The 27,206-nt window shown below is 49.6% G+C and overlaps 1 protein-coding gene across 2 annotated transcripts; it reads left to right on the top strand.

The window, feature by feature from the left end:
- The first annotated feature begins 1,834 nt into the window (after window positions 1–1,834).
- Window positions 1,835–24,404, top strand: LOC111154174 (calpain 14). Of its 2 annotated transcripts, XM_022513606.1 has the most exons (21): window positions 1,835–2,059; window positions 3,300–3,369; window positions 4,181–4,299; window positions 4,436–4,572; window positions 4,971–5,145; window positions 5,740–5,805; window positions 8,116–8,201; window positions 9,399–9,473; window positions 10,551–10,714; window positions 11,601–11,764; window positions 12,272–12,280; window positions 12,747–12,952; window positions 13,902–13,938; window positions 14,435–14,491; window positions 16,052–16,109; window positions 18,685–18,749; window positions 20,135–20,203; window positions 20,821–20,899; window positions 21,498–21,614; window positions 21,954–22,009; window positions 24,378–24,404. In XM_022513606.1, exons 1-21 carry the CDS (start codon window positions 1,835–1,837, stop codon window positions 24,402–24,404), a joined length of 2,061 nt encoding a protein of 686 aa, XP_022369314.1. The 2 variants fall into 2 exon arrangements, with proteins under 2 accessions (XP_022369314.1, XP_022369315.1); XM_022513607.1 differs by lacking the exons at window positions 1,835–2,059; window positions 3,300–3,369; window positions 4,436–4,572 and having other exon boundaries at window positions 4,277–4,299.
- Window positions 24,405–27,206: the final 2,802 nt, after the last annotated feature.

Here is a 27,206-nt window from a genome sequence, read left to right on the forward strand (position 1 = left end):
CTTGGAGTAGGCTTGTTTGAAAGCTGCTTTTAGTGCATATACATTCTGTCCCAAGCACTGTACTGGCACAAATGGGAGCTGTTGACATGGAGGGCTGAGCACTGTTGTGGGAGTCAGGGCCCTGAGTTCTGGATAGGGTTCTGATGAATTTTCCCTGGGTAGCCCTGAGAAGGTTACTTGACCCCCACTAGGCTGGAAAACCCAGGAGGGCAGGGACTGTCTCTCATGAATGATGCTTAGCTCAAGCCTGACAGATGACAAATTCCCAATAAAATTTTTGGTGAGCCAATGGATGAATGGGTTTTGGTTTTAACACTTGAAAAATGAGAGGAGCAAGATAAGATTGGTGGTTTTCAAACCATAAAATGAGAAATCTTGCAAAGCTGCACTGAGGTCCAATCTGTAAACTCAAGCCTTTACCCTTGAGTTTCTGTAGGATTTCATTTGAAGAAGGAACTCCACTGCTAAAATAATTTTGGGGAAATACTGGATTTGATGATTACTAAGCCATATTCTAGCTCTGACATTTTCAGATTCTAAGTAGATAGGAATACAAATCATAGAGGCCATGAAATCACTGGCTTAATGAATCAACTACTGCACAAAAATAGACATAGGCGATATAAAGATATGCTAGAATATTGAGGTTGGTGGGGTCCAATCAGCTGGCAGAGCTCTCAGTGTGAAGGTTGTTGATGAGCTTCAGAAGAAGGATCCATTGATCTCCCAAAAGTGTATGTAAAATTTTCTAGGCCATTGAGTATCACTTGAGAGTGCTATGGTTGTATGTAACAGATGTGTAACACTGGCTAACATAGAGAGCACTGCCGAGTCTGGCCACTCTCATGGCTTAAGTAAGCAAATGGTTTGTCCTTTTCATGTAATAAGCCTGGAGGCAAGCCACCAAGTCTGGACCATTTGTTCAAGGCAGTCATCAAGATCCAGACTCCTTCTAGCATGTGGTTTTTTACCTAGTGGTCCCTCTCTAGCTGTTATATCTGCTTTCCCAGGATCGGGAAGGGGGGAATTTGAAAGTAGTGCCAACTGGAAACATTGGGAAAGTCGTAACTTTTCCAAAAGCCTCACCTGGTAGACTGCCACCTTCATCTCAATGGCCAACCTGTCCAGCAGGAAGCTCTAGGAAATCAGGTTTTATTGAGTGATCAAAACTGGGATCCTATTAATAAGGTGAAGAAGAGAACAGGTAGGTACAGACCTTTCAGTATTCACCATAATACATATGTGATTTTTTTTTACATTGCCAAAAATATCTTTAAAGAAGGAGTTGATTTGAAGAATATGTAGAAGGAGGAAAGCTAGAGACATGGTTTTGCAGGGAAGACAGAGGAGGACATTAGAGCAAGTGGAAGGATGTGTGTGAGCTTGGGGGTGACAGCAGGAAGGCCCTGTGAGGGAGGACAGAAGGGGTAGCCACTGCTCCTTCCTTGTCTGGCACAGGGACCCTCAAGTCCAATGAACGAACTTTAGCTTCCTGCTACTCTCCTCCTTCCCCTGCCCCCCTAAGCAGAAGTGTCCTTGTGTCATTATTATGGTCAGGGGCCCAGGACCCAGCCCTGAGGCTGAAGAGACCCCTCCTTTCCCTCAGGCCTTGGCTGTGGGAGCCCAGAATCCCCATCAGAACCCCAGCACTGGAACAAGTGCTCAAGGACCCCACTGTCTGGGATGAGAATCAGACAAGATGCTGCAGTCTGTCTCACCTCTCCATCCTCCTCCTCGCTGGGGGAATGGCACAGCATCAACAGGCAGTGAGTAAACTGAACATGGGCTCTCCATTCCAGGAGCAACAGAGACCATCTGGAAGACCGGCTCGACCATGTCTCTATGGCTACCTTTCCGAGGCAGATGGAAGTTGGGGCGGAAGAACTCATTGCGGGGCTCCTCACAGCTCTCCAAGCAAGACTATGAGGCCCTGAGAGAAAGGTGCCTGATGGAAGGCCACCTCTTTGAAGATGACAGCTTTCCAGCCAGTCTGCGCTCGATGGGCAGTGGGCCCCTGCTGCAGAAGCTGCCTCCTGGCCTACAATGGAAGAGGCCTCCAGTAAGGGAGGAGGGTGCTTCCCCACAGTACACACACATGTACACACAACCCCCCCACACACACACACACGTCAGCCCAGACCTTCCTTGGGGAGTGTTCTGGATGCCATGTCTTACTCACTGCCATTGATCCCCAGGTGAAGGCAGTGGGTGAGCGCCCACATTCCCATTCTCCAGATGGAGAAAACCAGGGGTGGTGCTGAAAGGGATCTGAGATGTGATCTCCCTCAGCCCCTACCCAGAAATACACTGGGCAGCCACAGCCAAAGTACTGTTGGGTCTCCTCCAAGATGACGGGACACCCTGAGCCACCACCAATGCCATCGACCAAGGAGACACATTCTCACATACCTTCACTCTTAACCCTTAAATCAGGCCCATGGAAGACATAAATTAAGAAGCTATTAATCACTTTACAATATTCTTCACTTTCTAAAGTGCTTTGACAATTCCTTTAAAAGGCAACTTATTGTGTTCAAAGGCAATCCAGCCCCCACCAAACTTGAATTATACAATAATTTTCCTCAACATGGCTGGGGAACAAAATGGAGTCAGGCTTGTCACAGATTCACCACCCTTCTGGGCACTGTTCAGCCTTCCCATCAAAGCGTATGGCCCCAGATTCAGTCCCTTCTGTGTGCAAAATTCCCAAGTGGGCCTCCCAAACTAGACAGCAGCCAAGATTCTACTTTTCCCTGAAAATTCGGGAACTGCTGATGTAGAGTCTGTCACACCTGACCTTGGGTGAGCTGTGCCAATGCTGAACATGAGGGCTTTAGTCCTCACCGTGGAGCAGAGACCACCTGCCCCACTCCCACTGCCACCCCACCTGCATCTCAGCACAGAAAGGCAAAAAGGCTATTCTGTTGGGCGGTAGGGTAGGAAGGAGGAGGAGGAGGAGAATAAGGACAATGGGCAGATCTCTAAGAAAAAATATGAACACCCTCTAAAAGACATACTTCCATTTTAACAGAAACTCCAGGCAAAGGCATTTTGGGTACCAGTGCTATTTCTCAGGATCCACACAGAGTTCTCCCAGACTCTGACTTCCATGGGCTGCAAGAAGGAATGAGAAATGTGATGGGCTGAATCCATATGCCAGCTTGCCTGGGACAGCCCCGATTTCATATATATTCCATATCTGTGTCCCCATAAGTCCAATCTTGGGGTATGGGAAACTATGGTCACTGTAGCTCAAAGAGCTTCTTGGTCAAAAGGATAATTCTGTCTGTCCCCTGCAGGAGTTACACAGCAATCCCCAGTTCTATTCTGCCAATACCAAAAGGCTGGACCTGTGCCAGGGAGTGGTAGGTAAGTGTGTACAACCCCTGGACACGCAGACCTGGCAGCCATGAGCCTGACCCAGCCAAGGCAGAGTGGAGTGGGAAAGAATGGATCTGAGAGGTCCCAATGGGGGAAATGGCCACCCTGACCTCCACCTTGAAGTCCGTGTCCTTCACCTGGAAAATGATAATAACTGGTCCTCTGAGGGTACATGGGAATGCCAAAACTTTCCCCTAGGACAATCCTCATTACCAGTTTACAGGTCTGGGTTTTGTCTTGGGAGAATGTGCTCCCTCTGTTCTAGTCCCCATAATGAGTCCTTTTTGGCACACCAGTCACTAGATGCCCCATCTAGAGTCCAAGCAAGCCTATCCTCATCCTGACTTTCTTTTTGGGGGGACTAGGAAAAACCCGTGGCCACAAAGGAAGGCACAAATGTAGCGATACCTGTTTTACAGATGGGGATAATGGAGTGTGGAAGGGTTGAGATCTTTCCAGAAGAGCATAAATCAGTTACAGAAGCAGGACTTTAGAAAAGTTTGGTTGTGTTTGGGTCCAAGTTCCTGAGGATGTGGCCTTCAGGAAGCTGGTCCAGGAATGTGGTTCAGTTCTTGGTGTCAAGTTGAGATTCCTGCCAGTGCTCTTCCTCACCTTCTGCTCACTCAACTGTTTTCCTCCTCGGTATATCTTTCCCTTCTGCTAAACTGGGCTACAAGCCCAGGGAGAAAAGCAGCTGGGACTAGGCATTTCTTGCATGTAATGTCTTCAGTAGATTGGTGCAAACACCTGTAGAATGTAGGAAGGACACCGTGCAGATGCCGTGTGCTCTCTGGCTTAGGAGACTGCTGGTTCTTGGCTGCTTTGCAAGCTCTGACTTTGCACCAGGACATCTTGAGCCGTGTTGTTCCCCTGAATCAGAATTTCACTGAGAAGTATGCCGGCATCTTCCAGTTCTGGGTGAGTAACTTGCTGGTGCCCCAGCCTGGAGGAAGCCTTAGGAAAGAGGGGTCTCGGGAGAGTCGTGTCTTTGCCCCCTGGGCTGACCATCTTCCATGGCAATCTTCACACACTGGTGGGCACTTTCTCCTTCCAGTTCTGGCACTTTGGGAAGTGGGTGCCTGTGGTGATAGATGACCGACTCCCTGTGAATGCAGCTGGCCAGCTGGTGTTTGTCTCTTCTACCTACAAAAACTTGTTCTGGGGAGCTCTTCTGGAAAAGGCTTATGCCAAGTAAGACAACCACCAGAAATCTTTTCCCTTCCCTTTCCCTTTCCCTTTCCCTTTTCCTTTTCCTTCCCAATTCCCCCTTCTCTTCCCTTCCCTTCCCTTCCCTTCCCTTACCTTTCCCTTTCCCTTTTCCTTTTCCTTCCCAATTCCCCCTTCCCTTCCCTTCCCTTCCCTTCCCTTCCCTTCCCTTCCCTTCAGCTTTCCCTAATGGATGGAGTTGTTTAACGAGGATAGGAACTCAGTATATATTTTCTCCTTTGCCTCTGGGATGGAAGGAAGGAGTAGCAGGCATATACCCAGGAAAGAACCAAGCAGACTCATTTGACTCATTTGGACCATCCCAGGCTACACTATGAATGCCCCTTCCCTTCTACTCCCATTTGTACTCCTTCCCTGGGCAGGCTCTCTGGCTCCTATGAAGACTTGCAGCGTGGGCAGGTGTCTGAAGCACTCGTGGACTTCACTGGAGGGGTGACAATGACCTTCAATCCATCAGAAGCCCCTGGCAACCTCTGGGACATCCTGACCCGAGCCACCTACAACAGAACCCTCATTGGCGGCCAGACCCACTCGGGGGTGCGACTGGGCTGTGTACCAGCACAGTGTCCTCTCCTGCTGCCATCCCCTTCATCCGCCAGCTTCTGTTCTCACCTAGCATGGTCCCCAAGACCCCCAACCAGCTCTCTCTCCTAGAGTCCTGGTGTTCAAACCCAAGCAGCCAAGCAGAGCCCTCAGGGGCCAAAGTCAAATGCAGATGGTGTAGACAAGCCAGCTAACGGTGACTAAGTGTCAACCAGGTGCAAGGGGCTGTATTAGCACAACTGGTCTTTACTGACCAATTTAGCAAAAACCAAGAACATGGAACTAGCATAGGGAGCCCTGGGTTTGGCCCCGCCCCCAGGAGCGACCACCCTGCCACCCCACATGATGGTTTAGCAGCTCCAAATCTGAGCTTGTCCTCTGTCCAAAGGGATGGGAATCATGCAGAACGGCATCCTGACTTAGAGGCTCCAACGAGTGGGTGCTGAAGAGCTTTGACAACTGTGAGGCCCCTGTGTGGGTCTCCCTCAGCCCTCCCCATAAGCCCTTGCTCCAGCCACACAGGTCCCCATGCCCCCCAGATAACCTGTACACAACCACAGGCTGACAGGAGCTCTCTTGTCTTCACAGATGGAGAGGGTGCTGGAGAATGGGCTGGTGGGAGGCCATGCCTATACCCTCACAGGAATCAGGAAGGTGGGTGGAACCAGCCCCTCTGTTTCCCTTCGGGTTCCCCCTTCTCTCTTGGGGCTTCTCACCAAGGCTTTGGTGAGCATTATTAGCTGTGTCCAGTCTCAGGGGCCAATTCTTTACCTGCTGAAGCAGGGGCTGGGCTCCCTGCACCTGTGCACCCGTGTTCTGGAGTGACGTGGTGGGTCTAGCCTGGGCCACCTGCAGGGCACCATCCCAGCCCCTCTGCCCTGAGGAAGCCCCTGCCAGTCAGCGACCCAGCCCTGCTGGGCCTCACCGCCCTTCCTCGAGGCCCTCTTTGCTCTGGGCTACCACTGAAGACCTTCCCGTCTGGGGCTTCCCACCCAAATTCCCGCTTCTTTCTCACACACTGCTTTCCGTCAGCCTCCTGGGTCCTTCCCATGGTTATTCATCTTTTGAGCTGTGCTAAGCCTAGAGGGAAAGAGGCATCAGACAGGGACCCTGTCTACACAGAGCTCACACACAGGGATGGAGATAAACTGTATGTAAAAATGGGAAGGAAGCAAAGTAGAAAGTGGAGGGAAGAATAGATAAAAGGCTTTAGGGGCTCAGAGGTCGTTGAGGAGACATTTGCCTGGTTGGGTTGGGGAACGTCAAGAAAGCCTTCATAGAGGAGGTGGCATTGAGCTGGCCCCAGAAAGGTCAGTAGATTTGTCTGAGGGAGAGGGGTACTCTGGGTGGATGGGGTATGCAGGTGAGAAACATGCAGGTTCCATCATCGAGGGCCCCCGATGTCTAGAACAGCCTGACGTCCCCAAGTCCTCCAGTTCCCTTTTACGCATCCAGATCTCTTCAACTCAGCTCCCACCTGTCTTCCTCCACCTCCCAGACCTGCATCAGTCGTGTGTGTGTGTGTGTGTGTGTGTGTGTGTGTGTGCGCGCCAAGAGTTTTTCATGTATTCTCATACTTCTTTAACAAAACTTAGACTTTGGTAATATTTAGTTATATGTTTATGTCCATATTTTGTTTTATATTTATTTAATATATTAATTTTTAAATTTTTTTTTGATTTAACGTTTTTACCAAAATGTAGCACTTCCTGTGCGCTAAGTCATGTTCCGGCTGCTTCACAAATGTTAACAATTCTCACAACAACCCTGTGAGGGGGTGTGTTAGTGTCCTGGGCCTGCCGTAACAAATCACCGCAAACTGGGGGGCTTCAAGCAACGGAAATTTGTTCTTTCACGGTTCCGGAGGCCAGAAGTCTGAAACCAAGCTGTCATGGCAGCCTGTGCAGGAGGGGTGGGTGGTATGGGGGTTGTGGTAGGGGGTCCTTCCTCACCTCTTCTGGCTTATGGTGGCTCCTAGCACTCCTTAGCTTCCGCTGGAGAGCTCCCATCTCTCCCTCAGTCTCCACATGGCCTTCTCTGTGTCTCCCCCACCCTTCCTTTCCCTTCTCTTGTCACTGGGTTTAGGACTTCCCTAATCCACGGTGATTTTTCTTTTCTTTTCTTTTTCTTTTTTTTTCTTTTCTCTTCTTCTCTTTTCTTTTCTTTTTTCTTTTTTTTTTTTTTTAAGATTTTATTTATTTATTTGAGAGGAGAGAATGAGCCAGAGAGCTCAAGCAGGGGACGGGATGCAGCAGAGGGAGAGGGAGAAGTGGGTTCCCCACTGAGCAGGGAGCTGGACCATGGGGCTTGATCCCAGGACTTGAGCTGAAGGCAGACGCTAACCTGACTGAACCACCCAGGCACCCCTCCAGGGTGATTTCATCTCCAGTTCCTTAATTCTATTATGTCTGCAAAGACTCTTTTAATAAATAGGATCACACTAGGGCAACTGGGTGGCCCAGTCGGTTAAATGTCCAACTCGGTTTCGGCTCAGGTCGTGATCTCAGGGTCATGGGATCGAGCCCTGTGTCAGGCTCTGTGCTCCGTGTGGAGTCTGCTTGAGTCTCTCTCCCTCTGCCCCCATGCCTGTGCGCACTCTCTCTCTCTCTCACTGAAATAAATAAATAAATATTTAAAAATAAATAACTAAATAAGATCACACTGACAGATGTTGGGTAGATCTATCTTTGGTGGGGGAGGGGGGGCACCATTCAACCCATTACAGCAGACGTGGCTATTAGCTTTACTTTACACATGAGGAAACAGACCCAGAGAAGGTAAGTAACTTGTGCTAGGTCTTGGCAGCTCTAAGAGGCAGAACCACTTTCTCTTCTCCCCGTGCTCAGGGCCTTCCAACTTCCACTTCAAGGTCTCATCTGGCAGGCACGGATCTCGCCCAGATCTCTGCAGCATTTGCGTTTGGCACTTAGCCCAGCCACTGAAATTGCTTCTCATTTTGCGCAGGTGACCTGCAAACATGGACCAGAATATCTAGTCAGGCTGCGGAACCCCTGGGGCAAAGTGGAATGGAAAGGAGACTGGAGTGATAGGTGAACACCCGGGATGGGCTGGCAGGGGTGAGGACGGGGCAGGGCAAGCCTGCGAAGGAGGCTACCCTCTGCACGCCAATTCAACATTGTTCTTCGGTCTCTAGCTGGATCGGGAGAGCTTTCTGACGGTGAAGGTCAATCGCTCACATTTATAAGATGCTTAATGACATATAGACGGTTTTCTCATTCATTATAATAACCAAGCTAATGTTTACTGAGAGCTTGCCAGCACTGTGCTAAGCCCTTTGAATTTTTTTCCTGCCCTTATTTATTTAAAAATAAAAATTACCTTGACTTTGAGCATGTAGAGACCTCTCATGTGCAAGCTGGCCTATTTCCTCCAAGCACTTTGAGTATTTATTATCTCTGATTCTCTGAACAGTGCTCATATAGGTAGGGAGTTTTATCCCCATTTTACAGATGAAGAAACTGATGATTAGTGAATGAATCCCTTAAGGTCTTTGGAGTTGAATCTGTGTTCTTTCCCCGGCACGGTTCAGTGTGCTCTTGGGCCCACTGGGTCAGAGACAGATCCGGATTGGCCTGGACCTTCTGGTTCTGTGTCGTGACCTCCAGGAGCTCTGCTCAGACCAGAATGGGGGTCTCTGTGTCACCCTCCAGGGATTTCGTTTCACAGGAGTCTGGGTGACGTTGGGATTCACCTCATTGTGTCCCCTTCCTCTGGGTCATAACCTGGTGCTGCCTGCTGTCTAATGTTTGAAGACAGTTGTTTTCTATATTTTGTCGCATATTTAGTTGTTTATGTGGGGAAATAATACAGGAAAGCCTTACTCCCTTGTGATCAGGCACAAAAGTTCAAAATGATGGGCTTTGAAAATACGTAGTACCAAGGTCGTTTCAAATGTGCTTGGACATTTTGTAATTTTGTGACTTCGGGAAAGTGATTTAATCTGTTTTAACCTCTGTTTCCCAATATCTAAAATGGCAATAAAAATCCCTACCTTGCAAACTTGTTGTTAGCCTTAGGTGAGATAAAGTCTGTGAGGGGCCTGGCCCAGAGCTTGGTGCCCTGTGAGGGATGAATTACTGTTACGTGTTGTTTTTAGAAGACGGGATGTGAGATTCAGTTGTTTGCAAAGCAGCGTGAGGAGGAGAGAAATAATGACACTTCTGAGCATCTCCCCCACATCCCCCCAATCCTTCATCCCCACAGAAACACCCCTTTTCTCTTTTCAGCTCAAGTACGTGGGAGCTACTGAGCCCCAAGGAGAAGATTCTACTGCTGAGGAAGAGTGATGATGGCGAATTCTGGTATCTGACCTGGGGACTTGGGGCAAATGCTCTGGCTTCCATTTGGACACTCAGCCTGCCAATATTTACTGGGTGCCACACATGTGTCCGGCAGCCTCATGTGCAGAGATCACAAAGACCTGTTAGGGACCCGCAGCTCCCGCAAGCAGTCACACTCCCTATGATAAGAGCTGTGACTTCTGGCATGGTGCCCGGTGGGCACTCAGTGCTGAGCAAGGGGGCGGCCACCTCCCTCTCCCTGCTTTCTACCCTGTCTCTTGTATCTCTCAAAACACTCAAACCCAAGATTTTGTCTTTCCTGGTCTGAAAGAGAGATGAGGAAAGAAGGCATTATAAACTCTAAGCCACCTCGGAGCATCATGGCCAGACTCCCACCCACCCCAAAGCCATTCACCCCCTTTTATGAAAAGCCACCAAGATGCCTTGAGCAGATGCTGTTTCTGGGTTTCTGATGGGAGCCCCACCTGCTCCCCTTTCCCTTCTCTTCTGGCCCTTACTATTAACTTCCACCCTTGTTCCCATGGGCCCTTCTTCCCCCATTCTGCACTCTTTCTAGCCTGCTGTGACCCTTCTCTCTTTGGAAGTGGTCGCTGAACTCAACAGCCCTGAAAGTACTATTAATTTCCACTTTACGGATAGGTAAACGGAGCATCAGCCAGTGCAGATAGCTTGCCTTGGGTCTCAAAGTTAGTGAGTAGGGGCTAAGGCTTTTATCAATGAACAGTTGAGAACTGACTTGTACAATTATTATCGGGCATTTATATCTCAATCAACCAGCCAGGAACGCCCCAGTTCAGCTTTATCATCGCAATCAGCACAGCAAGAATGTTTCCCCCGGCACACTTTGCAGGAGGCTGCTTCCAACGACAGGCTGGGGGTGGGGGAGTTTTCTTGATGGCCCATGTCCTCTGATGCACCCTCACACTGATCGAGCCAGAGCTGCTCTCCTGTGTCCCAGGCGGGCTCAGCTGGACAGAAGGGGGAGGTCACCGGGTGGGGCTGGCGGGACTGTTTGGTTCCGCCCCTGCTTTAGTCCTGATGAACGGACATTGTGCTGTGCCCCCGTCCTCTCCACAGGATGACTCTGAAGGACTTTAAAGCACATTTCACACTTCTGGTCATCTGTAAACTGACCCCAGGCCTGCTGAGTCAGGAGGTGGGCCAGAAGTGGGCCTGCACCCTGCGGGAGGGGAAGTGGGAGAAGGGGAGCACGGCCGGTGGCCGGATGAAGTCGCCCCGAGGTAAGCAGGTGCACAGGATCTGGGGTTCTGGGGGCTGGAGTGGCAGCTTGGCCACTCCAGTGGGAAGGCGGGCATCTTGGGGGCATCCGGCTGAGGTTGAGGAATTCTGATGGTCGAGCCGCATGCTCTGCCTCTGGGCTGTGTCCTCGGTCCCAGGAAGGGACAGGCACACATGCACGGTAGAAGGAGGGGGGTTCAATCTTTGGTTTTAGGACAAAGCCATTTCTATGCTGAAATAACCACCCCTTAAAGGCAGACTTGAAATAGTAATTTTATCCTATGCATCAGGCCCTCCTTGCCTGGGGATTGGTGGTGAAACAAAATTAAGGATTCTCAGCTCACCAGTTACAGGAGACAAAGGTGTCTGAAATCTCAAAGTGGAGAGATTTGGTCACCGTGTCCCTTTCTCCACGCTGGAGGTGCTGAGCCATCTCTTTGGAAGGAAAGACCTGTAGGGTGTGATCTCAGGGGGCCAGGTGCCCTTGGCTCTGGCTTCCCCCCTCACCACAGTGGTCCTCCCAAAGGCTGAAGTTGCCCTTCAGCTAAGGCTTTGTCCCTGTTAAAATGCAAATCTCCCTGAAATCATGGACCTGTTCTCAGTTAGTTAATACAGTCCCTTACTCAGGCAATCAGTGCCTATGGGGCACAAAGTCTGTGCCAGGAACCGTGCTGTGCAAAGGGGCTATGGTGATGAGAAGAGCTCTTGGTCTGTGTGTCTGTAGAACACAGGGTGGGAGAGGTAGGTGGGGGGTAGAGGGGAGGCCGAGAGCTCCACTCTATCCAGATGGATCTCAGGGTGGGAATCTTAGGACAGGTGCTCTGGGTCTGTGGGAATGTGATGATCAGGGAGCCAGGGCCTGCCTCACCTCACTGTGTCCTGGTCCAGACACATTCTGGAAGAACCCGCAGTTTCTGCTGTCCATCTGGAGCCCTCAGGAGGACAGGAGATTCCCGATGCCCTGCAGCGTGCTGGTGTCCCTGCTCCAGAAGCCAAGGCACCGGCACCGGAACCGGAAGCCTCACCTCGCCATCGGCTTCTACCTCTTTAGGGTGAGTGGGTCTCCTGGGCATGCAGCCTCACGGGGCGTCTCCCACCACTGGGCAACCTTTCTCCTTGTTTCCTGTCCTCTTCACCATCTGTATGTCTACACACAGACCTGGGTGCCGACCTTGACTCTGTCCTTTGGGAATATGTGATCTAGAACACATCACCTGCGGGCCCTTGAGCACCCACTTCTTCATCTGTAGAGTGGGGACGCTGATATTTATGCAAAGAGTAGACCAGAGGGCGCCTCGTGGTGCGCCAGGGCGCCTCGTGGTGCCCGGCACACAGTCCGTATAATCAATACCACTGTTCTTTTCCTCTCCCCAATTCCCTCACCCTTTCCCAGAATTCCTGAGGATGGATTAAAATGTCACTGACGAGAACAGCAAGTCTTATGGGAGAGACGGGGGGCCCCTGGGGAAGCCTTCTTACATATCAGCCTCCGTTAGTTTGTGCTTGTGGAAGAGCTGCTTTCCCTGCCTAATGAGGCCTCTCTTTTCTCTGTTTTTCAGTTGAGCAAGGTGAGTGCCACACTTGACCAGCTGGCCCCGGTTTGGAGTGATGTCACGTGACAGGTTCAGCCTGACTGTAGGAACCTCACGGTGGGTGCTGTGAGGACGTCAGGCAACAGTGCCGAAGGGACGAGCACTTGACATTCTTGTCACCCAGGGACCGTGAGAAATCCTTCTGCCTCTATAGGGCCATTTCTGAGCCTGGTGCAGAACCGATGTATTTTAGAATTTATTAAATGTAAGGTTAAATGAACTGACATGTGTTTCGTCAGCCCCACAAAGGAGCAATGGTGCCCATTCCTGACACGTTGTGGTTTTTCCTTTTCTCTCCTCACCCCATTATCCCTCCACTGGAGCAGGTTGGGTTTGGCTAATCAGAGACCACCTGCATCCTATCTCCTGGCCAAGAGCCCCAGGGCCGGCCACAAGCCCTGAGTATCATCTTAACTGGGGCTCTTCCATCCTCTACCCACAGTACTATGGTGACCCGAGGAGACTTCCTCCTGAGTTCTTCTGGGGAAATGGTCCCCTCAGCTGGCCCAAAGCATTTCTCACAGAGAGAGAAGTGAGTCAGGAACTACAGCTGGTGCCAGGGACGTACGTCATTGTGCCCTGCACATCTGAGGCCGGCCAGGAGTCGGAGTTTCTCCTGAGAGTCTTCTCCAGGAAGCACATCTTTCAGTAAGGACCCAGGACTCCCCTGGCGGTTGGGGCCTCCTCTGGACAGGGGGGTATGGAGGAAGAGGAGGCAGAAATGGCAGAGGATGGAGTCTGTGTGACCAACACAGGAGAGGGTAGGGAGAGCAGAGAGCTCCCTGTATGGAGAGCTCCCTTCTCCTCTTCCTCCCCGCTCTCCTAAGAAATGAACAGTCTGCTAGACATGCGAGAGAAGAAGCTAGAACAGGCCTGGCCCTTGACCTCCAGAAGCTCAAGGCCTGGAAAGGACAGGGATGTTCAAGCAGTGATTTATGGTATGCTGTGTCCCATGCAAGCATTTATCTGCACAGGGTGTTAGCAGAACATCAAGGAGGGGGATCTGAGGCAATCTCCCATGGTCCTGGGGGCAGCAGGGGTAGCATCAGGGAGGTGTTAATTTCTAGGAGATGCATGGGGGTTGTGCACACAAGGCAAGGCTGTCGTCAGTGAATCAGCTTGAATCCGTAAGTGTGTGCGAGTGAATCAGTAGACACACTTTCCAGCCCAACGTCTTCTGCTCATGACTGTTTCGACATGACAGCCCTTCAGGGCTTAGAATCCAGTTCTCTTTTTTATTTCATGGTTTGGCCCTACGTAGTCTGACTTGACCTTGAACCTCACTGCCTAGCAGTGCCGAGTTGTATATAGGAGTAGGAGTCGCTCGGTATGGGTGGGGACAGTGGAAGGCGTGCCGGGCGTGGAGATGAGCAGCAGCCCCAGGCACGTGGAGGGGGACCAGCAGTGTGTGGGGCCACGTGGCTGGACTGTTGACTCCAAGGAGAAGTGGGGGGAGAGGTGTGAGAGCAGGGTGAGCCCACTTTGGCAGATCAGCTAACAGACTTGGAGGAGGTATTCCCTGGGGAGGGAGAATATTGGCCAAAAGGCTCCCAAGATGCCCTCCAAGAATTAATTCTGCCCTTTGTTTTCCCCGCAGTGAAATTGGCTGTGACGCCAGTGCTGTTTTCTCTAAGGTGCGTAGGCAGGTGGGATTCCCCATGCTGGGACCATTTCCAAAGAATGGTGGGCTTCTCCCCTCACAGTTCATGTGTCTGGGGAAGAAGTCTGCAGATCCTAAGGTCCCTACTCTATGGCACTTGCACTGTGTTACTTACTGTGCCCTAAGAGTCCCTAGGTTGTGCTATTTTTGCACCAGGAGAACTGTCCTTCTGGTCGGGTCCTTGTCATGGAGGGCCCAGAGCCCCAGGTACACGAGTTATACATTGACTTGCTTCTGCTTCTTTCTACCTGGTATTTCTTTTATCCATTTTGCTGTTTGCTACTTCCCCAAAGGCAGCGAGAATTGGAGAACCAAAGGAGGTATAAATGCTGTAGTAGGAAACTTAAGACGGTGCTCAAGGTCCAACTTAGGATTTCTGGGGCCTGGGAGGTCATGAGACACGAGTGTGTGCCTGAGCGTCCATTCATCCAGATGAACGATGAGGTCTTTCCGTGTGTCTGTTCCTCTAGGAAATAGTGGACCAAAATGAAGGGCAGGATGAATTCTTCACTAAACTCTTTGAGAAGGTAAGTTGGCCAGAGGTGGTGGCGAGCCGAGGGCAAACCAGGGGACGGAGTGGAGCCTAGAATTCCATGGAGGGTGTGTTTGCAGCCGCCTGACCTTGGGTACGAAGTGTGACATAAGGCTACTCTTCCCCAAACTGCCACTTTCTATTCAAGTCCTCACGTCTTTAGACAAGTAAGCAGAAGAGGATTGTCTCCAGAAGACTCCTGTAAAATACGAATCTGTTCTTGAAAGCGACATTGATTAGTCAGTTGTAGGAGAAATAGCTTTAATCTTTAATTCCTGAGGAAATGGAATTGAGAGTTAAGAAGCATTGTTGGCAGTGGCGCAGAGCATGACGGCAAACTCTAGGGGCCTGGCGGGGAGGGCGGCCCAAGGAGGAAGACCCCTTTAGGGGTCACCTAGAGAAGTGATAGGGCTGGGAAGAGGACATTAGGGAAGAGGAGGGCCTGGGGCTGCATACCTGGTCCCCTTAAGGCCTTTCCTTGCACTGACCCAGATCACAAGGCCAGCGGTGTGAGGTAGGGCTCTGGAGGCCACTCTGTCCCTAACCTGAAGGACGCTAGATCCGCTGAGGAACAAGATACGAAGTGCACTAGAAATCTGGCGTCGGACTGTGTAGTGATGTCATTAAAACTAGAAGAGCATGAGCTCCTTGTGTTACTCTGGATTTAATTCACAATATGCCTGCCCCTCATCTTCTCTCATATTCTCCCCTGGCATTTTGCCTAATGCAGCCAGAGAGGATAGAGAGAATCTTACATGTGTTGTTCATAAATGTTTTCCTCTATACCAGGGATCTCCAAACATTTTCTGTTGCAGTCCTTTTTATTTTTTTTAAGAATTTATTTCTGTTGCAGTCCTTTTATCAAATGGAATCTCATTGAGAATCCCTATATATATATATATATATGTATATATAAAACAGATAAAAATATATTATGAATGTGTATCTATTTTATAGGCTCACATTGATGATACATTTCATATGTATATTTTAAAGTTAAAAATTTTTTTAAGATTGTATTTATTTATTTGAGAGTGAAAGAGAATGCAAGAGAGCACAAGCAGGGGGAGCAGCTGAGGGGGAGAAGCAGGCTCCCTGCTGAGCAGGGAGCCGGATGCGGGGCTCAATCCCAGGACTCTGGATCATGACCTGAGCGGAAGGCAGATTCTTAATTGACTGAGCCAACCAGGAGCCCTTTTAAAGTTACATGTTGGTATAAAAGTTGCTTCTGATGAACTTCAGAACTTGGAGCCTTGGCTGAAGATATCTTATTAAGAATAAAATTCAAACCAAACTGTTTGCTGAACTCCTGAAGCATCTTGATAAAACCCAGTTGGAAAAACACCATTATTACAATGCTTCCTACGAGTCCTGTCCTGCTGGGGTTTCCTGGACTTGACCCCCTGGGCTTACTTACTCTGCCCGGAAGGGACGTATATACCGTGCTGAGCAGGTGTGGTAGTGACTTCCCAGCCCCCTTCTCCTGCAGCCCCTCTGCATCTAATGAGCCTCCGGTGATGATAATTTTTTTCCTGCCACTCTGCTCCCACTTCAGTATCCAGAAATAAATGCAGTGCAGCTGCAGAAGATCCTGAACCACATGACCTGGCCAAGTGAGTAGGACTCAGGGGGCATGGCTGTTCTGAACTCAGGGTCTGCTCTCTTTCCCCTGTGGGACATGTGAGTTGCTGCACGAGGGTTCCCTAGGCTGCTGTGTCTTACACCAGAGTGGGTCATGTAGCGGTAGAGAAATTTATACAGCTTGGAAAATAGTTACTTCCTTTCTTGTTTGGGGGGGTTTGGTTTTGTTTTTGCTTTGCTTAGTTTGAGTGTGTAGAGATGTATGGCTGTGAAAATAAAGATTTCTGATGTTTTGCTAGTTTGAGAATATCTGAGTACTTCTTTCTTCCATGTGGAAGGACTGTACCCAGCCTGGCCTATAAATATTGTATTTATATACAATATAAATACTGACCAGTTCCCCCCCCACCGGGAGCCTTCTAATAAACTCATATTTAAGTTGAGCAACCTACTAAAATTTGAAGGAGGGGAGCGCATCCTCTCAGAGGGCTCCAAATGGACAGTGTGGATGCCTTCATATGAAACCTGAGGTAAATTATTAAGAATGCTTAAAGCCCGTGGAAACCTTTTTGTATGTATATTTCAAGTGGGAAGCACATGATTTCTCCAGAGAGGAGAATGAAGTTCAAAATGAAAAAAGTAAACCAAACAAAGAGTATTTGCCACCTAACATATGTGATTGCTTCTCCTTTATATGAAGCCAAGACTTCAGACCCAAACAAATTATAGTCCAGGGTGTTGTATAACTCAGAGCTTGAAATAATTTCCAGATGGTTCCTCATTGCCAAATTCAGGTATCATAAAAGAGCCAGAAGGAGAGATTCTAGAAATTATATAAGAATCCCCCCCACACACACACCCCAGAAAGAAAATTCTAGGGAAATTATCTAGAAGAGATGGCTTGAGCACATTTATAATTTTTTAAATGTTTTGAACACAAGTATGCAAAGTGGTTTCCCAAAGAATGTGTGGACGGATCGCTTTCATTTAGTCCTATGAGAGAATTTTTGGATTGACAGCTCAGAGAACTACTGTGGTTTTGGGCGAAATCCTTGGTAAAGTATCTGATGGAGAATGATGACATGTAGGTTGGAAAGTAGCAATAGAGATGTAGTCACAAGTCTGATGACCATTCCCAAGAGTTACATAAATACAAAACCAGAGGGGGTAATTCTGTGTCATAGATGAGAGTCGGCAAGTATAGATTAGAGTCCCAGGTTTCTACCCTTGGTCCCCTTCACTTCCTCAGCTTTTATCCATGACTCAGAAGAGGATGCAGGAGGTGGGCTTATCAGATTGCAGATGGCACAAAGCTGGAAGGAATTCTGCTATAATAGATAGCAGAATTGAAATTCAGAATGCTCTTAACAAGCTGTGCCCAAGCCCAAAAGATGAAACAGAGTCAGGATGATAATTAAAAACTGACATTTCATTATTTTTTTAAAAAATTAATCGCATGAGTTCCTGGCAGACGAGATCTCATTTTCATGGCAGCTTATGTGAAAGATATCTGGTTAATTTAGTTGACCTGGAACTTAACATGAGCTCACAGTTTCAAGTTGCTGCTAAGTAAGCTACTCTAAATTCAGGCTATATTTAATGGAAACCTTTAGATTTGTATTTTTGAAATTGCGTTCCAAGGAGTATTAGACACTATGAAGTTTTAGGAAGTGTTCCATGAAATAGAAGGGGTTAGACTCTGTGGTCAATTGTGCACAGGAAATTCTGCATTAAACAAAAACAAAATTTTAATGTTGGCTTCTCAGTACCTATTATAGGCTACGATGCATGGTGAATGGAGAAAAGGGTCCATAAATGCAAAATATTTCAAATACAGTTGAACTCAAAACCCTTTCTCTGCAGAACATCATCATTGGAATGTAATTTGGGGAATACAGCTTGAAGATTTGGGAAGTCATAGCCCCGTTGTACTCTGTCTGCTTCATGAAACCACAACCGAAGGCGTGCATTCTGGTCTTGGTACCTCATGTAGAGAGAAGATGGTAAAGCATAGGGTCTAGAGGAAGGCAAAGAGAGCTTAGAAGCCACGTTTAGAGTGGAGGGGAGATGTTGAAGAGACATAGGCCTGTTTATGCCTTTCTGGAGGCAGAACTTGGACTAGGGACTAAATTTTGGAGGAGGTTCCTTTGGAAGTAACCTAAATTCCTCCTGACTGGAGCTCTCCATCCGTATGAAAAAGTGAATGCCCATGACTGAGAGACCGTCCACCAAATATCTGGAGAAAGGATCCCCCAGTTTAGGTGGGGCTCGAACAAATTGATCTCTCAGCTCTCTTGCAGATTTGGGGATCCATGACTCTGTGAGGTACCTAAGTCCTAGGTACCTGGGGCCATGGTCACCAGCCTACATGGAGGCAAAACTGCGCTGGGACCGGGTCGTCTCTGCGGGGCTTTATGGTGCTCCTTGGGTGAACCACAGCAGAGCCCTCTCTCTCCGCTGCCCTCTTGTTCTTACTCCCTGCTACCCCCTATAAATGACAGTCATTAGAACCTACAGGTGGCCTAGACAGCTCGGCCTCTTCCTGTTCAGAAAAGGGCTGTGCCACCTACGGCCACCTCCATGCACACTCTTTCTGTCCCTCTGCAGGTCTGGGGAGCGCCCGGCCTCTCTTCAGCCTGGACGCCTGCCAGGGGATCCTGGCCCTGCTGGACGTATCTTTTCAGGTTCGTGGCAGGAGGCCCGCCGCTGCTGGCGGAGAATTTCGCACTGGGCCAAGCTGCCTGGGTTTGAATCCCAACCCAAGCGCTTCCTAGCAGTGTGATCTCTGACCGGTCACGTAGCCTCGTTGTGGGTTCAGGTCCTCGAGTGCAGCAAGGGATGCTATTAAAAGCTGCTCTGTAGAATCAGCGGGAGAAAGTGGGGTAACCCAGGCCTGGTGCTTGGTGCTGTCATCCAAGGAGTCCTGAGTATTACCTGTGAATAACAAGAATCTTATTTGCCGATAGTGGGGATGAGGCGGCCGCAGGTGCTGGTTAGGAGCAATCCTCCGGGTAACAAGAAGCTGCCACAGGAGCCTCAGGCTCCCGAGTTTTCCAGCTGGTGACCAGGCCGTGGCTGTTCCTCTTTGCAGAGCAGGAAACCAGAGTAAGCCCTGTGGTACGCCACCGACTCTCTTTCCCTGGCTCTCAGCCCTGTGATGTTTCTAGCAAACCCTCTGCTTTTCTAAGTGGACAATTGAATCGCAGTTTCATTATCCATGGTACAGAGAGGCACGTGGAATGGATAGTATGTGTCCGGGCGGGGGAGGGGTGGGCGGAAGTGAAGGTTGCAAGTAACAAAGGGAGTCTTTGCAGAAATGTTGCAGAGGAGGGCGTGTGGCGGCAGGCAGGTGTGCTAGGCGTCGGGGGAGGGCCCAGGCTTATTGCCGGCTGCATGAACCTCAATAGGATTGTACTCTCTGATCCCCCATTTTATCATCCATTTGGGGCGTAGTGAATACCTATCCCTCAATGAAGTGAGAATGAAGTAACGTAGGTCAAGCCTGTAACTCGGGCTCCAAGAAGACCTGCGTGTGGTGGTATTTTGACCCGGTCTCTCTGATGCAGAGCTATTTGGACATGATCTACAAGGCCCAGTCATTAAGTTTTTAACGTTTTATAAAATGACTAAATATAAGAGCTGCCCTGTGATGGACTCCCTCCAGAAGCTGGTTTTAACAATAATGGGGAAAATAGTGACCGTTTTTTTTTGTTTTGTTTTGTTTTGTTTTTTGTTTTTTTTTTTTTAAATTTAAATCCCATCAAATAGTCTGTGTTGGAATATCCTATCTCCCTAAGTGCTAGCTGTGGTCATCACCGTCATGCCCCCTGTCCTCAGACTTCTCCCTGTGTGGGTGTGTTTCTGGCTCCTTCTGTCCCTTCCTAGCAAGGGCGGGGCACTCTGGGCTGGACGGACCAGCCAGCAGAAGCCAGGCAGGGCTATGAGACAAGGAGCAGGGCTGTCCACAAATGGCACCCTGTTGTATGGAGGGCCTGCTGCTGCTCCCAGAGGTGTGACAGCAACTCCCCAGGCGGCTTTGACCTTAACCCTCTATCAGCTTAATGCATCCGGCACTGTGAGCATCCAGGAGTTCAGAGACCTGTGGAAGCAGCTGATGCTCTGTCAGGTAAGAACAAGTCTTCCCCAGACCTCCTTACAGGGGCGGGGGTGCGGGCAGAGATGGCAGTTCTGCGAAGCCGTGTAAGCACCACTCCCCTTTCAGCTCTGTGTACCCCACTGTTCACCCCGCGGCTCTCCCCTCCCTTCAGGGCGCCCGCCTTCCCTCTCTCCTAAACTCAGCCTATTGCAATAGTCTCCTGGATTTCTAAAGGGCGCGTCTGATCATGTTGCTTCCTTGACGAAAGCTTTTTGAAGACTCCCTGTGGTCTTTGGATAAGGTCTGAGCTCCTTAGCAGGAAAATTAAAGTCCTGCATCAGCTGGCTTCTTCCTTCTTGCCCAGTTTTTACTCACCACCATCCCTCTTGTCTCCTGGGTCCGAAAGCCAGCAGGCCTTCAAGGTTTGGAGAATGTGCCTAAGTCAAGCACATTTAACTATGCTCAGACTGTCGATCCGCGTGACAAAAAACCCCACTCCTTTTCTCAGAAGCCCAGACCCTCTGCCTACTCCTGTAGGCCTGCTGCGGGGTCCCATGCTGGCCACTGCAGCATGGAGGGGTGGGGGGGCTTGCAGGTGATGCTTGCAAACGTGTGATTCCCGAGCCTTCGGTGTGGGTTCTGCGCAGGAGGTTTTCCACAAGCACGACAGTCACTGGTTGGGACACCTGAACAGGACTCAGCTGCGGGCGGCCATGAGGGACGCAGGTAAGCCCAGGCCGAGCAGGTCCTGTGGGGCGCACCTGCTCTGGGTCGGGGTGGGGGCATCACTTCTCAAGTAATCCCAAGGCACAGAGCTGCTCCCGGGTCCAGAGGCCTGAGGCTGTGGATCTGCAAATCACGGAAATGTGTGTTATCACTGGTCACAGCTGACAGTGCTGAAGGTTGGGGCATCCACACTCTGGTTTAATCACCCACGCCGAGGGCTAATCCCCACTTAACAAAGAAGCAGTTACCGGTCAGAAAAGTTCGTAAATTTGTCTGGAGCTTGAATCCAGGACTATCAGGCCCCAAAGGGGATGTCCTGGACCAGTCTTGGACAGACTGCCTCCTGCCTTGAAGTCCAGCATCCCACTCTATAAAAAGATCCTCGTGCTGGTGGCCTAAGGGGGTGGGAATGGGGAGTCGAGATGGAGATAATGTTAAGGGACTAATTGAGCAGTCCATACTGAACCCCATGAAAGAAGACCCCCATGTTATCAGGATTCGGGTCCCAGAAGGGGAGGGACAGCTGCAGGGGCTTCAGTTGGAGGGGCGGGGGCACGAGGTCCCCAGAACCCATGGGGGGAATTTGTGTCTGACGCAGGGATCGTGCTCAGTGACGACGTCTGCCAGCTGATGCTTGTCCGCTACGGCGGCCCCCGCCTCCAGATGGACTTTGTCAGCTTCGTCCACCTGATGCTGCGTGCGGAGAGCATGGAGGGTGAGCTGGTGGGAAGGAGGCAGGGCAGGCACTCCTTGTGGATTGCCCCCTGTCCCCAGTTCAAGCAGGAGGGAGGACAGCTGCTGGGGCAGAAACAACGGGCCAGAAGCTATAGGGACACACTGGCTCTGTGCCTGAGAACCCCACCTGCATGGTCTCAGACTCATGTACACCCCACCTGTCCCTGGGCCAAAGGTCTGAGGCAGCTCACTTGCCCTCGTAAAGTGTGGCCACATGGGGCTGAAACCAGGCTCCCAGCAGAGGGGACAGGTAGGAGGAGCCAGTGGCTAATGTTTCCATCACACGTTAGCTGTGTTCCTTGCTGCTGCATTTTCACAGGTGCCTTCCAGAACTTAACCCAAGATGGCAAAGGGATATACCTCCAGAAGCCAGAGGTAAGCCTTTGTCCATGGGGCGGACTCACACCGTCTTAGGCAGAGGGGGCCACAGCAGGTCCAGGCTCTCATGAAGGAGTGGGGTTCTGGGGCCTTCGTTCTGCTGAGTTGGGGAGGTAGCCCCTCACTCACGGTACTTCCCCATTCGTTGGTCCACTCTGTACTGAGCACTCAGTCTGTGCTGGGTGCATGGGCAGGGACCTACACCCTGGCTCAGTGGACCCAATGACTGTGACCGCAGTAATGCCATGGGACAAATCCACCCAACTTCAGCTGTGACAGCAACACTCACTGAGTTCCCCAGTTACACGTCTGGGAGTCAGTGGGTCTCGGTTGGCTGGCTCTTGATGGGTGGGTGAACTGAGGACTTTGCCGGTACCTTCATTGAGGAAGCTCTGGCCAGGCTGGTCTCATTGTCTCTGGAAAATAGCAGAAGTACAGGGGAGCGAGCTTACACACGCAAGGTCTCCAAGGTCAGGCACATCGTGTTGTGCAATTCCTTCTGTTGTCCAAAGCAAGTCACGTGGCCAAGTCCACTTCCAACACATGGGGATTAGCCTTCTCTGTCATGAGAAGCACCTCAGAGCCTCTTGCAGAGGGCATGGACACAGAGTGGGTGAGGACCCAGGCCAGCTATGAACTCCAGCACAGACAGAAATAGGGCAACTGGTCTGAACAGGGCATTTCACAGAGGCCTTTCTGAAGGAGGTAACATCAAAGTTAACACCTTGGAGATCAGAAGGATCCAGGGAGGCTCAGTGGAGAGTAGGAAAGGCTCAGGCTAGAGGGAACAGTGTGTGTGGTCCTGGCGAGAGTGGAGAGAATGACAAAACTGGATCAAGATGAATCTGAAAAGATCAAGGTCAGATCTTTTTCAAGAGCTGGTCTAGCCTTCCCCCTAGGGGCAGGGATTCTGATCTTGTCTGGGTAGCCTCTTCTCAAACCTCATACAGTAGTTTGCGTGTAATAGGAGGCTTGACAAATGTTTGTTGAGTGAATGAGATGATATGCCAACAAGACAAATCTGTGCCTGACACCGACGGTCTTCCCTGATGAATCAAACTGCACGGATTTACTGAGCACCTACTCTATGTCCAACCTGGGTCTAGGTAGTGTTTCCTGCAAAGACATTGGAATCTAGAATTAAATTATGTTTTTCCTTTGTAAAAACACATCCTCCATTTAGGCTGCTTAAAAAGGGTCTAGTAAAAGCAGAGGTTTCTTCCTTGACCTCAAATGTCCATTCTATGTAGTATCTTTCCAAGATATCGGGATACTCAGCATGTGTCTTGCCTCAGTCACAGTCCTATCTGAATGTGAAGCTAGGATTCAGTTGGAGGGTCAGTGGTTAGAATTTTCTGAGCCCATCTCCATCTTAAATCCCCAAGCTCATGTCCTGATCCCAGGCAGTCCCGATGATTCCCTCAGCACAGGCTGAGAGCTGGGAGAGCAGGAAAACCTGAATGTGCCATTGAAATGGGCAGCCCACAGCCCTAGCTGGATCCAGCAGTGCAATGTGCCATCATGGGAAGAGAACTGGACAGAGACCCAAGGTGAACCCACAGCACTGCGTGTAACTAGCTGTGGGATCCTTGGCGAATCAACTTCAGTATGCCTGGTTCTCAGTTTCCCCACATGTGAAATGAGTGACCTGGGTTAGGTTGTCTCTAAGATCCTCTTCAGCTCTGAGCACCTCTGGCTGCTCGAGAAGGAGATCCTTAGGGCTATCCAGGAACGTCTACAGGGAGTGGCAGCCAACTGGTTGGAATTTCACACTGGTTTTTTCTGATGCCATTGGTAACTCCAACCTTGTCATCTTCATCACCAACATCATTAGCAGCATCGTTCTGATGTAACTGGCCTGGGAAGTGGTTTCTCCAGAGGTCCTCTCTATGTGAGGCAGAGGGACTGTGCATCACACCCACATAAAGCTGTCAGACAAATGGGCCCATAAATGGAAACATGTAGACTAGCTCTAATGGATTTCTGCTACCCAGTTGGTCCACACACCTGCACACTGCTGTCCCAAGCATGCCAAATTGAATTCATGGCAGAAAATTGCATTGAGAATTGAATACAGAATCAGCCTGCATCTTGGGTATCATCATTCACTCACACCCTGAGAAGTCAAGGTTGATTATATTTCAGGTTGATTTATACTTACTACCAGATGGTGTGGTCCCTCTGGCTAAACCATCCATTACTATCCTGTCTCCATGGCTTCTCAGGAACGGGGGGGGGGGGGGGGGGGGGGGGTCCCAATCCCGTGTCAGGCTCCAGGGTTTGGTGACCGAAAAATGAAGCACCCTTAGCCGAATGTCAGAGATCTGCCTGAACTGACCATAATTTGCTTCCCCATTATGTCCAGTGGCTGATGATGACTCTGTACTCCTGAGAAGGCTGGGGCCCTGTCTGTCTTCACCGAGGACTCTGCATACAGCTCAGAGGTGGCCTTCGGCGGACACCAGTCCACATGCAACCCATTTACTGTTCTTCAGGACCATGTCTCCAGTCATCATCTTCTCAGAGGGGAAGATTTCTTCTCTGCAGACCTCTCCTTTGGATAGGCAGTGTGCAAAAAGGGAAAGGAGTTAGCAGAGATTGCCTTGGACTTGTAAAGACCAATGGCCATTCTCGGGCCACAACCTTTTCACAAGCAGAGATGTTACCTGATGTGACCTAAGCAAACTGATTCCAGAGTTGGTGTCTCGACCTTTAACAATCCTGCCTTCATGACCGTCCAGCTTCAGTGACCTTAGCCGAATGTTATCCCATTTGGGGTAGTAGTCTAGGTTTCAAGATCTGAAGAGAGACTAATATCCCGTTAAAAACTGCACCAGCTGCTAGAAATCAATGGAGGCCTAGGCTAAATTTCAGCTGTGTGGAAGTGGGGTGAGGCTCTAGTGAGCTTTCAAGAACACAGAAAATGAGAGGATTGGCAGAGTCCAGGTGGGTTGGGCTGGCTCTGACATTTGAGGGCACTGGACAGTCTTCTGCTACAGGATCTCCAGGTGGTTGAGATTGGGGCGGGAACCATTGGATTTGAAACACCTGAGTTCTCCAAGGGCTTCCTGCATATAAGAGATGCCAGTCTGTTTACTTGACCTGTGGACTATCAGATCCACTTCAGATCAGTCCCCAAAACCTCCATGTGCCTACTTTAAAGAAGAGCAACCTGTCTGTGCTGTAGTATAAAGCTGAGCAGTGGATGGTTGGGGTCTCTGATTTTTTGGACTACCATGTTGCCGCATCTTCACAGCATCCCTCCCAACCCCAGAGCCTGGAGGAAAACCAGAATAAAGTCCATCTTCCAAAGTCCATATATTTTACTCACAGCTTAGAGACTCAGAGCCATTTGTTAAAATTCTATTTATTCTTGATTTCCAAACTGTTCTAATAGACATGACTGTCTGGTTTCCAAGCCCGTAAAAGATTCAAGGAGGAAGCTGAATGATGGGATAAAAGGGTGTCTGTTGGCAGAACAAAAGGAAACTTGACAGTCCAATAAGTGGGCACTGAAGAAGGAGCAAACACTTTCTAAGCATGGCTTACGGAAATCGAAAAGTATTTCACTTAGCGTAAACTTTGTTGATTCCAAATGATGAAATGTAAAATGGTTTTCCATGAAGTTCCAGGTACATGAGATATTACTGATTGTATAAATGATGATCATGTATCATAGCCAGGATTTTTATGTTTATTTGTCAGTATCTCTGTCCTTAGATTCTGCCATTGTAAATATTTGTTTTAATTAAATAGCTCTTGCTTTGGTCCCATGAAGGCAATCTGGGAGATTTTTGGAGGAAAGAAGGTGTTATCTCCATCCTGCTCATGACCCCTGGGTTACAGTGTAATAGTTTTGCTTGGTGCTGAAGGCATTTATAATGAAGTTAATTAAGTCTGACAGAACCTCCCTTCTAGCTTCTCAATGGTCTGAACTGCCTTCCTACGTCACTCATGTGTTCCCCTCTCTCGCCTGGGTCTATCACTGTGGTAACTCAGATGCCCTACGCCATGCTGACCTCCTCCCCCATTCCTTCCAGTCCCCCCCAAAGCTGAGTGCCGGAGACCAGGGGGCAGAACCCTTTCCCCACCCAAATATCCCTTCCCCATCCTCTGTCACTCTGGGGCATGTGAGGCAAATAAATGTCTGGGACAGGATGGGCCGCACAAGAGTCAGAGTGAGGTCAGGCCGAAGGTCTGAGAGGTGGGCATCTGCATTTCCCAGAAGTCAAAAGCCAGAAGTCTGATGCTGACTGAGAGAAGCAGGAAGTGTGCAAACCCGGCGAAGGATTAGCAAGGAATCGGTCCTCAGGTGCCAAGACAGGTGAGGTCAGGGAGTCTGGAAAGTTGGGGTGTCCACCCGTCCACCATAAGCAGGCAGAGCATACCAGGCTGAGCACTGGTGCAAGCTCTTAAAAGCTCAGGAAAAAAAAGGGAAAAAGACCCTAACTTGTGAAAAGAAAAGGACAGTTCCAAGACCAGGACTAAAATACCTGCCCTTTCTTTACCCCTGTTTTTTCTCGCTTCCTTCTCTCATGTTTTGTACAAAAACTCAGCCACCAAAGAGAACCTTCTAGATTCCAGTTGGAGCCTGGGGCAGGGCAGTCAGCAGCTGACTGTAAATAGCACTGTTTCCCTGCCACTGTCATGCTGGGTTAGAGAAATGGTTTTAGCCTCTGGGATTCTCAATCTGATGTTTCCCCAGTGAAATATCTGCATTTATATTTATAATGGGGAAAAGGAGGAAATGAGTTTCATGGGTCATGGGTAGGTCAAAGTGAGCCAGCTGCGCTGGGCTGAGTTTTGGAGCAGGCTCTGCGTCCAGCAATCTGGGAGCTTTGGAAAGACGGCCGTCTGGGGTCACTAGCCCCAGATCCTGAGTACCAGCTCTTTTCCAGTGCCCTTTTTTTGGTACCCAGGTATACAAAATCCAACAGCAATGAAAGTGAGGAGACATTAGGAAGGAACATTCTAGCTGGATGACGTTGGGCCTCAGTTTACTCTTTTGTAAAATGGACCCCCAAATGTCTACCTCACCGGGTCATTATGATGATAAATAATGCCAGCATACTGGGGGCACCCAATTAATAAAGTGTCTCTTTTTTTTCCCTGAAGCAGTACAAGTATTTTTTTTACAACTATTATAATTTATTTTTATTTTTGTGTCTAAGAACATTGTCCCTCCTACCAACGG

The sequence above is a fragment of the Enhydra lutris genome, unplaced genomic scaffold (genome assembly GCF_002288905.1).
Source record: "Enhydra lutris kenyoni isolate GAN:26980312 unplaced genomic scaffold, ASM228890v2 scaffoldscaffold35, whole genome shotgun sequence".
NCBI classification, from domain to species: domain Eukaryota; kingdom Metazoa; phylum Chordata; class Mammalia; order Carnivora; family Mustelidae; genus Enhydra; species Enhydra lutris.